General features: G+C 49.0%; 3 protein-coding genes across 3 annotated transcripts; 1 reads left to right on the top strand and 2 right to left on the bottom strand.

Annotated features, from left to right (window-relative positions):
• Positions 1-84: 84 nt before the first annotated feature.
• rcor3 (REST corepressor 3) lies at positions 85-4094 on the bottom strand. Its single transcript, XM_058071917.1, has 13 exons — positions 3983-4094; positions 3675-3897; positions 3515-3571; positions 3064-3141; positions 2938-2990; positions 2650-2811; positions 2447-2571; positions 2288-2366; positions 2002-2217; positions 1677-1754; positions 1484-1541; positions 1127-1371; positions 85-981 (listed from the first exon to the last, which is right to left on the bottom strand). The coding sequence occupies exons 2-13, from the start codon at positions 3796-3798 to the stop codon at positions 610-612; spliced, it is 1647 nt and encodes a 548-aa protein (XP_057927900.1). The 5' UTR covers positions 3799-3897; positions 3983-4094; the 3' UTR covers positions 85-609.
• mrps28 (mitochondrial ribosomal protein S28) lies at positions 3730-5423 on the top strand. The gene has a single exon (XM_058072235.1). It carries the CDS (start codon positions 4310-4312, stop codon positions 4826-4828), a length of 519 nt encoding a protein of 172 aa, XP_057928218.1. The 5' UTR covers positions 3730-4309; the 3' UTR covers positions 4829-5423.
• Positions 5424-5898: 475 nt separating this feature from the next.
• LOC131127957 (calpain-2 catalytic subunit-like) lies at positions 5899-11704 on the bottom strand. The gene is made up of 21 exons (XM_058070420.1): positions 11366-11704; positions 11025-11094; positions 9062-9180; positions 8849-8982; positions 8605-8773; positions 8453-8536; positions 8309-8394; positions 8178-8243; positions 7930-8090; positions 7691-7860; positions 7608-7619; positions 7332-7543; positions 7229-7265; positions 7094-7159; positions 6972-7029; positions 6832-6896; positions 6688-6756; positions 6543-6621; positions 6342-6458; positions 6189-6247; positions 5899-6115 (listed from the first exon to the last, which is right to left on the bottom strand). Exons 1-21 carry the CDS (start codon positions 11600-11602, stop codon positions 6092-6094), a joined length of 2094 nt encoding a protein of 697 aa, XP_057926403.1. The 5' UTR covers positions 11603-11704; the 3' UTR covers positions 5899-6091.
• Between the last annotated feature and the right edge of the window lie 44 nt (positions 11705-11748).

Here is an 11748-nt window from a genome sequence, read left to right as displayed (position 1 = left end):
GTAGCGTTTTATATAAAGTTATCAAGCAAATCATTGAAAGACGAATCCCACTTTCAAATCAGTGATACTTTTAATGGGTTGATCACACGCAATGATATATAGAATGTCAATAAGACGCTGATACGTGGTTATAATACATACAGACTAGATCATTTGGAATCACATCTGTCATTCGGGTTCTTGTTGGGTGAGTGAAGCCTTGACTGGCACATAAATGATCCATTTATTTTAATTTAATAACAAACTTACTTAACGAGCATGTCAATGTTGGATTAACAAAAGTATGATTAGCATGTAAATGATCAATATATATATATGACTTATGTATTAGCAAGTGACAAAGAAAATAAAAAGGAAAATAACTTTCTTTTGTGCCGCTTAGTCGGCGCCTACCCCAGGGTGGGACTCGAACCCAGGCTGTCTGCACGCAAGTCAGCCGTGTAAACGACCGCGTTTCCGGTCTCCCGTTACTGTACATGTATGTACATTTCTGTTGCACGGCCCCGTGCCACTATCTCGACTCCGCCAACATGGCGTTACGTTCCTCTGATAGGTGGCCAACGTCCAAATTCCCCACTCTCACCTGAATGCATCTTTGCTTCTTGTTGGCTAGTGGATGGAGGACGACGAGTCCGATTGGTTGACCGCCACACCGGAGGGCTGTTGGGCGCCGCTTGCACCCGCACCCCCCGCGCTACCGCCGAGGGTTGCGGGAACGGAAGGGCGGGGGTTGAGACGCGGCGGCGGGGGGTTGGAGGGACGGATGAGAGGCGGGGGCTGCTGCAGGGCGGGCCGCGGCTGCAGGAAGCGGGCCTGCTGCTGGAGCGGGGGCGGTTGGCGATGCAGGGAGGGAGTGGCCGGCAGGGAGGGGCGCAGGAGAGGTGGGGGCTGGTGAAGGGAGGAGGCGGGGCTTGATGCGACGGCCGTCTGAGATGAAGACGAGCCGGCGGCGACGGGCGATGCGCCTGAGGTGGCCTGAGCCTTGAAGAAGAATAAGAGGGCGGAGCCTAAATGAGCTCAAAGACGTTCATGTTTGATTTATTCATCCTGGTTATTATATGTTATTATGAATATTATATTACTATGACTCAGCATTTTTCAAGCGGAACAAGATGTAAAAGAAAACCTCTTCATCCTCCTCGTCGGTGCTCTTCCCGGAAGGCGTGGCAGACATGTTCTTTCCCTCCTCCCCCGAGGTGGCGCCATCCCCGTTAGGAGCCGGCGTTCCCTGCTCCGCCTCCCACTCCTGAAGCACCTCCTCCAAATTGAAACGCCGCCGGTAGTTGACGAAAAAGTTCTTCACCTGTCCGATCGTCTTGTTGCCGATGACGTCTGCGATGGCCTGGAAGTCTTTGCCGTACTTCCTGACTCCTGGAGGGCATCAAGTGATGATGGCGTGATGAGAGCCAATAGGGTCAACCAGCAGGGTTACGCTCCAAACATAACGCATTTGATGTTCGTTAGCATTAGCATATTATTTCACCTTGAACGGCAAGGAGCTGCTCATCCGTCGTCCAGCGAGCGTTCACCTTCTGACCGCACTGAAACACGGAAAAACGCTAACGATAACATTTGCTACAAATTATTAATAAAAGAATAAAGCGTTCAGCGTTAAGTTGTATCCACACTAACGCTTTGCCAACGTTTCTTCCTGTCCTCTTTCGTTCTTCACGCACCTCAGGGAGTCGGAAGTCGCTTATTCCGGGTTCCAAGACGTGCTTCAGCCCGCTGTTCATCTGTTTGGCGTTCTGGACCTGAAGGGAAAAAAAAGCACATTCTGCTCTTTGGTGACGTGTGCTAATGTGTGGTTAGCAGCTGTGCTAATGTTTGTCAGCTAACACGGTTATTTTCCATTTATAGTCATATCTCTGTTATTGTATGATTCTTATTCTAGTACAATACATTTCGGGTTCCGTTTGAATTTCCGGAACGTACAAATAACAAAAACCGGGATACGGATGTATTATTCCCGACTTTCCTTCCATCAGCATCACATCCTACCTGCCTCTTGAGGGACACCAGCTCCATGTCAAGCTGGCGTAAGAGTGTGTTGGCGGCGGCGGCGCTACAGGACACCGCCACCACGTCGTCCTGGGTCAGGTACATGCCTTTAGGGGGGCGGCAACGGGACCGCTGATGGTGGCGGTGCTGCAGCGTTTGATGCTCCCGCCGACCCAAAGCCAACTTTGACGCCGGCGTGGACGGTTCTGTCTGGTTCTGTCGACAGGAACAAAAATCGTCCTGAGCAAAAAGAACGGTCGCCGTGGCAACCGGTGCATTCACATACCTCTTTCTTGGTTTCTTTGTTGGGATCATAGTCGCTGTCGTTTGTTTCCATGGCGTTTGGCTCTTCCATTTCCTCATCGCTGTGGCAACAACATCATCACCATGACATGTCGTCGACCATGTGGCGGGATATCATGTGATGTATGTGGGCGGGGCTTACCTGTCCCCTTGGTTGCTCCTGCTGGCGAGTTTCCGAGCTTGTCGGTCCATCAGACTGGTTCTGGATCTGGTCTTCTTCCATGAGTAGTAATACTTGACCAAACTGGAGATGGACTTATCTGGTAGCTGAAAAATATTCAATCAACAACAAGGCGAAAAGAAGGAGGCGGGGCTTAGAGGCGTTTTCGATAAAAGTTTCGATACCATTTGTTGGATGCGGTGAAAACTCTTCCCGTGGAAACTGAAAGCTTGTTCGAAGAGAACTTTGTCCTCCACCGTCCACTCGTCAGGAAAGGGCGTGAAATTGGGAAGGTCGGCCAAAGATTTCTCGATGTTGTGTTTGTGCCAGAAGAGCATCCCGAGGGCCTACATACACACACACACACACACACTCTCTTAGGGCACTGTTTGAAATATTTCACTAAAAATAGCTTTAAAACAACATTGACGCCACTTTTGTTTGCTTGTCCAACTGTCAATCAAAAAAAATACCTGCTCCACATTGTAGCCATGTTTCTCTTTAGCAAGCGCGATGTATTCATCCACTGCGGAGGGAAAAAAAACACGTTACTAGGATGACGCCAAGGACGCTGTGAATGTCAGCTTCACTTCACTCACGTTTGGTGTCATCGATGTTATGATAGGGCGACCACACCAACATCCCACCGTTGTCCTTCTCCGAATATTTGCTAGAGCCTACACAATATAAATTACATGTGTTAGTAGCGACTGTAATTTCTACATGTATACAAATAGTACTGTATGATACTATAGTTCCATGTACTACTTCATTTCATTTCCTATGCATAAATCAAACATTCTCAGGTTTCATTGAAGACATTAGGATACATTTTACTTCAATTCTCGTTTTAATTACATGTAATTATTATTAACACTCATTTGAACGAAGAGAATGTGATAGAATGTTAGAATTACACCGTAGAGTTCTGGTTTGGTTCTAACTTGAGTTCCATTCGGCGCAGTCGCTTTAGCGTCAAACTCTGACCGAGGCTACCACATCCACGGTCATACCAAATATATAGAATCTGAATTTTAAAAAACAGCTCACCGGCCTCGAAGTCCGGGATGTTGGCCTGATAATCCGCTCCGACTCGCATGCCAACATCTGCGAACAAAAAATAAACAAACACTTTGTCGGCATTTTCGCTTCGAAGCTCGGTAGCTAGCTAGCATGCTAGGTAGCTAGCTAGCTGTTCGAGGCTACCAACCGTGTTCGTCGTCACTGCCGCTCTCGTCCGTTAAATGTCCATTAGAGGCGTTGGACGGACTCTTAGTACCGTTGGAGCGAGCTTTCCCTAAATATTCGGAACCTTTATCCATCATTCCCGGCATGTCGCCTGTCGAATGCCGCGGTGTCGGCTGGGAAACGTCAGCAGCTTCAGTCCGGACGACTACGTTGTGTTTTCCCGGTCAGTGTATTTTTGTGCGGCGCTGGACGTTATAGTATTCAAATGTTGTTAATTATAGAAAAAAAAGTTATTAGAGATAGAAAAAGTACACACTCTCAAATACACACACGCATACTGTACAATCAGGCCGAGAACGACGAGGACCTAACCAACGCGGAGTTTCTCCCCCTGCAGCGATGCCACGGAGCTTGAAAGTAGATCCCTCCGCCAGCACGAAGCACACAAAAGTTACCTTCCATTCAAACGTAATTCATTTTTTTTATTTTACTTCTCACCCCTCTTTATGCATTTATAAATATATTTAATGTTCTTTGATACAAAGGTGGGTTTTGTGGTCTGATAGTGTTGGAACAAATGACGCTAAAAGCCTGTAGGGGCGCTAAAGCAACAGCAGTGCATAGTTAGTTGCAAAACAACGAAAAAGAAACACCAAGATGGCGGCTCTGTGGAAGGTGGCGCCAAGCGTCCGGAGTGTTCGATTCGGCCCTTCCAGCCTGCTTAGGAGGTATTTCTGCTCCGGCACTTCCGACAGCCAACAGGCCGACGAGGACAAGCCCAAGTCGGGCTTCGCGGCCGCCTTCAGCTCACAGTCGGAGCTCCTACGAGGGACCGAGACCGGAAGTTCGGCTGCGGACCACGAAGACAGCTTCGCAGCGCTGCTCCGTCGGAGCCCTCTGATCCAGATGGGTCCAGCCAAAGACAAGCTGGTGGTCGGGAGGATCTTCCACGTCGTTCAGGACGACCTCTATATCGACTTTGGAGCCAAGTTCCACTGCGTTTGTCGGCGACCCGCGGACGGAGAGAGGCTACAACGGGGAAGCAGAGTCCGCCTCAGGCTGCAAGACCTGGAGCTCACCACCCGCTTCCTGGGGGGAACCACCGACACCACCCTACTGGAGGCACAGGCCGTCCTGCTCGGTCCAGTGGAGGGACGGGAAACGCAGGAAAAATGAACCCTTTTAACGGAGTCTAACTGTGACGTTATGTTGAAGTCAAGGGCGTGTCCGATCTCATGGGATGTCGGGACGTTGGCAACAAGACTTTCCTTAATTGTTGTTTTGTCGGATATTAGCTAACCAAGTGAGTTTGATTACAGCTGTTGTTTGCTGGGATTGACTATGTAAGCTATTTATGTGACGCCCTTACTTTGGTACCCCCCACAGGATGTGCTGTTATTTTTTGTCGCTCGTTTCTTCACTCATTTCTAACACGCCACCTAAACACAGACACTTCCGGCCTTCAAAATAACAGCACATCCTGTGCTGGGTACCAAAGTAAGGGCGTCACATAAATAGCTTACAACTACATCGGATCATTGCCAGCTGAAATGGAAATAAACATTATTTCACATTTGACTAAATAAGTCATCTTAAAAAAAACATTCACTGATATTATCGAGGTACCAGACACTAGATTTTGCTGGAGGAATAAGCACTCCGAGGCATCAATCAAATGGAAGAAACGTGTTAAAAAGGTCGCCATAAAACACTGCCATCTATTGGTCACAATAAATACAGCATTTGAAAACGACATTTCAAAAAATGAAGTCTGTTTTTTTCCCGAATTATTCTGTCCCTTACTACTTTCACGGCGACAGTGTTGTTGTTAGCATTTGCTCATCTTGTGTAAAATACACTGCCCGGGCTTTTTTAGCGGAAGTAGAATAATAAGGTACGACGTGCAGGCATTTTTTTGTGAACGCACACTTAGCACAAAGCCGAAAACCACCACACAAAGACAAAAAAGTAAACAGTTAAGTACAAAAGTTTACCAATAGAGATACAGTCCCGCTTCAGGTTGTATAGCCCAATATAGCTTCATGCTAGCACTCACGCTAACTGTAGTTTGAATGAAGTTTTATTTAAAACATTTTTTTGCGGAAGTAGAATAATACTGTACGACGTCAAACAGGCATTTTTATGTAAACGCGCATTTAGCACAAAACCATAAACCACCGCACAAAGTGGGTTGGTTTAGCCAGTTTCATACAACACCCCCCCAAATGGACAAAAAAAGTCAACAGTTAAGTACAAAAGTTTACCAATAGAGATACAGTCCCGCTTCAAGTTGTACAGCCCAAGATGGCCACATGCTAGCACTCACGCTAACTCTAGTTTGAATGAAGTTTTATTTAAATGTTTTTGCTTGCAATCATTTGAAATGTAAAGCAAAGGCACTGACTGACAAACAGGAAGTAGTTGATGGCAGGCGGACGCTCAGATCATGGAGAAGTTCAACCACTGCAGGACGACAAACATTATGAAGTCTTAAAATAGAAACAGTTTGAATGATGCTGGGGAATGAACTTTGAACCTGGTTGAAGTTGAGTTCGATGGAGCCGCTGTCATTGGGGTCGTACTTTTTGAAGATTCCTGACAAATGACAATAAATACCTTCTTACCATGCTAGAAGATGGATGGATGGACAAAGCATGATGAATAGTAATGGTGGGATGGACTATCTTACGGAACATGATCTCCAGCCGCATCAAACAGCCCACAAAGTTATCGAAGTCGATGGTCAAGTCGGGCTCGGCGTAGCGAGCCACTAAAAGCTGGTAGATGGCGTTGTTGAGCGTAAAACCTGCAGGGCGAGGTCCACAAACGGCACGCTAGCATATCAGCGTCACTCGTATCGGCACTGAGTTGACATTTGTCCTGCACTGACCTGCATCTTTAAAGGCCACCCTCATTTCAGGCGTGCTCATGGTGCCCGAGTTGTCCACGTCGTTCTTCTTGTAGATGGACTACGAGACACAACATCGTATCCGTGAGGCTACACGCGGGTTCCGAGGTCAAAGAACATGTCCTACCAGATAGCGCTGAACTTTCTTCCACAAGGTGGCGAACTCGCCCAGGCCCAACTTGCCGTTCCCGCTGTCCTGACGCAGAGTCAAGGAGCGAGTCTAAGAGCTGGTATGATCTGCTGTGATCCGTGAAGGTCAAATGAAGGATACATCCATGAGGTTGACCATGACTCTACACGTCTCCATGCTGAAACCGTTCGTTTTGATGTCACTTCCTGCCAGTGTAACATACAGTAGGCACTTGAGCTAACGATATTAGCGTCGATTCACGCATAAAAAGGAGGACTCACGCTTGGCGACGATCTTGTTCATGATGGTCTTCAGCTCCCCCGCGGAGATCTCCATGTCCTGGAACAAACTTGTTAACATTAGTTGCTAACGTGGTTGACACGGTGCTAAGTACGCTACTTACGTCGCCTGCTAGCTTGGCGAAGAGACCTCGGAATCCGGCGTCCACTTCCTCCTCTGTCACCAGTTCCTGTCAGAATATTTAGCATAGTTAGCATAGCACGGTTTATCAATGCTACTGTTGTCGTGTATGACTTACGTCATCAAGATCTGCGCTGACCGGGTCGTCAAACGGCCTGAACACACCCACGCAGTTAGCCGGCATCATACACTTCCTGTTTAAGAAACTCGTCACTACTTACACGGTCTCGGTGCGTTTCTCCGAGAAGACGCGGATGCAGAAGTCGCCGTTGAGGTTCGGCTCAAAGGTGGACGGCACCACCAGGTACTCGCTGGGCGGCAGCTTGAAGCGCGAGCTGACTTCTCGAAGGTTGATGAAGGTCTCGGATCTGGCGGTCTGAGCGTGCGTCACGAAGAAGTTCTTGTCCAGGTGAACCTGCTGCCGGCCGTGGAACTAAGGCGGGAAAACAGCCAGTGAGCGTCAGCGACCCCCGTTTACCTGGAACGTGACATCCCACCTGTTTGGGAACCTGCCAGACAAAAGACGAGAGATCAGCTTTTGAGGTTTTTCGACATTCCAGGAAAAAAACGCTCATCCCACCTCGTAGATGGCGAATCCGATGGTGTGCATGTCCTCTCCCTGCTTGCGGAGCTTCCTGCGGTTCTTCTGGATCAGACCTACCACGAAGCTGCACCCCACCTCGCCGTCGTCGGGGTCGTCGTCCTCCTCGTCCAACTTGATGACGAACTGCGGGTTCATCCAGAAGGTGTCTGCGGGGGCAAACCACACGGGGTCACGAATCCGCACTGACATTAGCTAATCCAACGGGGGCCGCTCACAGGGGTGGTTCCTGCAGCCGCCGGCCGTGGAGCCACGACGCCACGAGCCGTCGAACTTGTTGACACTCCAGTGCTTCACAGAGTCGTCCAAGATGGTGTCGGGGGTCAAAGTGCACACCTCAATGCGAGAGTAGTGACGCAGGAAGTCCTTGTAGGACATCCTGTCAATCAAATCATCACCATTAAGGTCATCGCAATCCATGTTAGCATGTTAGCAGGCAGTTAGCATGCGCGCAGAGCGACCCTACCAGAACTCTCCATCCTCTGCGTTGGCATGCGGACACGCCCCCTCCACGTAGTCCCACTCCGACGACCTGCAAGAAGATAAACATACGCTTTCATTTACCACGAGCTAAATGCTAATGCTAATGTTTGATACCCGTCACTCCAAGCGCCGGTCCACTCGACTTGACCCCAGGGGTTCCTCATGCGCACCAGCTTCTCTTGACGACCTCTGTAGTTGACCTGCAAGGTCACACAAACGTCAACAGCCGTCTCACAAGCACCGGATTCGACCTCTGACCTTTACGGCGCCTGTCAGAGAGTAGGCGTGGCCTTTGACCAACTTCTGGCGAGTGACCGCCTCCGAGTCCGCGGCGCTGGTGATCTGTGGAGAAAAACGGCCACATGTGAGGGTCACGCGTGACGTGCACACACGTGCACGATGAAACTGACGTCGATGGAGCATCCCAGCAGCGCTCCCGCCTCCAACGCTTTGCTGACGATTTCGAAGAGGTCACCGGGAGGTCGCTGCAGGTCGTAGTTCTCGGCGATGCCCCCCGTGAAGTCCTCGAAGCCTTCGGTGGTGGACCCCCCTGACAAGGCCTCGTAGCAACCGTTCACTCTGCACACACACACTCAGTGAATATGCTAATGCTAATGCTGATGCTAATGCTAATGCTAATGCGAAGTGTCTTACTTGGCGTAGGCCTTCTCCAGCAGGGCGCTCCAGAACTCCCGCCCCTCGGCCGAGTGGACAAATAGCAACTCTCCGTCTTTGACTGGCAGTCGGTCGTCGATCACCACGTCCACCCACTCGCCGAACTGCCACAACTTCTCACACACACACACACACACAAGGTTGCGTTTAGCGGTAGAAACGGCGGGAACCATCGGTAGAATCTCCTCCCACCTGGAAGTGGAAGATGCCGGCATAGTCGTCGCCAAAGCCCTGGTCCGAAGGAACCACTCGGGCCATCACGTACTCGTTCAGCGTCAACGAAGCGATGGCCGCCAACAGCCAGCAGTCACCTGCACAGTCATGTGACCTGTCAGTATCACCCATTACGACCACTCATCCCTTATGCCACATCATTCATAAAAAATGTTAATAGCGTCGATTATTGACAGGCTAAAACTCATCGGTTTGGCGCTACGTCAATCCACAGACCCGTGGGCTCAAACAAGGAATCCCACGCGTCGGTGACTCAGTCTTGTGTCGCTATTAATACACAGTCCCACTGTGGAAGTGTGGAAGTCACCCAGCGCTAATGCTGTAGTTCTTTGCTAACAGTTCCACCACAAGTCTGCATTTTTTATTTAGTATGGCTGCAAAATAGCCTACAATGGAGCCAAAGAAAGTTGCTAGTGCCAATCCCTTTGAGAAAGAAGGTGAGAAACCAGCCCAACGCCAGACCAGACGGGCGGAACTACAGACGTTTTTATTTATTAAGGTCAAAAGAACCAAGCTTCCTAACAAAGGCTACTTTCCCGGCCATAACCCACGCCTACAACTACCTAACATGCGGTTTCTGCCTCACTTCCTGTCCGTCACCCCTTTTCCTTCCCAACCCCAACAGGGCACATATAGACAAACAACCATTCTTTGGGCGAGCCAGCCAATCACAGGGCACATATAGACAAACAACCATTCTTCAGGCGAGCCAGCCAATCACAGGGCACATATACGTAGACAAACAACCATTCTTAGGGCGAGCCAGCCAATCACGGGGCACATATAGACAAACAACCATTCTTCGGGCGAGCCAGCCAATCACAGGGCACATATTGACAAACAACCATTCTTCGGGCGAGCCAGCCAATCACAGGGCACATACAGACAAACAACCATTCACACTCACATTCATACCTATGGACAATTTGGAGTGGCCAATTAACCTAGCATGTTTTTGGAATGTGGGAGGAAACCAGAAAACCGGAGTACCCGGAGAAAACCCACTCATGCACGGGGAGAACATGCAAACTCCACACAGAGACGTGGAATTGAACTCTCAACTCTCCTCGCTGTGAGGTCTGCACACTAAACACTCGCCCCGCCGTGCAGCCCACAACACATAATACCCCTAAGGCAGTGTTTTTCAACCGAATATTACATTGCTCTGCCATTGCTCTGTCTTTACACCAATGACACGCGACAGTGACATAATATTTGCAGAAAATTATTAATACATATTATTAAAAAAAAGGGATATTGAATAATTCCTCACGGCACACTTGTGTGCCGCGGCACAGTTGTTGAAAATCACTGCCCTAAGGGTGATTACAGTACATAGAGAAAACACGTGCTTTCATCACATAAAGATGGAGGGAGGTGTCACTCTGACTAACATTCCTGCACAGACCTCAAGTTAAAAAAAAACAACGCTTGAGGCACAAAAATGTTCAACATGTGAAAACAAAACTGAGTCACGCTCTGACTCATCCTTCTTCCTGTGTGTGCTGTGTGTGTGTGTGAGGGTGTGTCCTCATTGGTCAGCAGCACATTTTCCTCTTTGATGATTAAAGAGCACAACTACGTACTGTCATCTTCTTCTATTGTTTCTATCGTCTTGTACTAGCCTCTCTTGTTGTATCCTGTCTTCTTCTACTGTCTTCTAGTATCATTTCACCGTCTTCTACTATTTTCTACTTTCTTGCGTTGTCTTCTATTGTGATTAGTGTGTTTGAGGCCTCAATTCCCAATTATTCCTTTATGCTTCCCAATGACCTTCCGAAACTTCAAAACAAGCCTAACATGGCGTGTGTATGAAATATTGACAAATAAAAGCAGAGTGAAGAAGACATGGTAGTTAGTATGCTTCACTAAAACAAACTTCACGAGGCGTTCAGGGACTGTGGGACACGAGGGAACTCACCCAGCGCGCCCTGACAGATGTCCGTCCTGGTGGCTCCGCCCACAATGAATTCAGGTGAGGACACCAGCTCCTGATTGGACAGAAAAATAAATAAATTTGGATTCTGTGACGTCAGCAGGGTGTTGTCTTCAGTGTAGGCGGGGCATCAAGATTCTAGGGGTTCCTAATGTTTTGGCCTCTTCTTCCCGAGTCAGCACTGATTGAGATGTTTTTTTTTCTTCTTCTTTATTTAATCAACTTCCGTCTTCTTTGTGTTTTCCAACTCTTAAACACAAACGAACCCCACCCAAGCAGACACACCCATACCGAAAACGATCCGATCCGGACCGAGAATCACGTACCGTGGGTCTCTTCCAGGTCACACCGCGAGTCTTGTACGAGTTCCGACCCAGTTCCTTAAAGCCCAGGGCTTCGGGTTCGGCGGGGAAGGTCGGGTCGCAGAAGAGGCGTCCGTTGCTCACACACTGGGCCCGCAGAGCCGCGAAGTTCTGGTTCAGGTACGGAACCGCCTTGTGGTTGCTTCCGAAGCCGGCCGCCATGGCCCGCTTCTTGGCCAGACTGGATGCCACTCCCGCCATGTCGCAGAAAAGTCCAGCAGAACTTCACTAGAACCTCACAAAAAACTTTTCACAACTTTTCCTCTGGTGGCTTCTTGGTGACGTCATCAAAAAAATACCTCCGCCCGCTAGAAGGGGGCGGGGCCCAGAGTCAGACTGCTTGTGTG

The sequence above is a fragment of the Doryrhamphus excisus genome, chromosome 1, assembly GCF_030265055.1.
Source record: "Doryrhamphus excisus isolate RoL2022-K1 chromosome 1, RoL_Dexc_1.0, whole genome shotgun sequence".
Classification (NCBI taxonomy): domain Eukaryota; kingdom Metazoa; phylum Chordata; class Actinopteri; order Syngnathiformes; family Syngnathidae; genus Doryrhamphus; species Doryrhamphus excisus.
The sequence above is the reverse complement of the archived record's forward strand: the minus strand, read 5'-3'. Positions and strand labels throughout refer to the sequence as shown.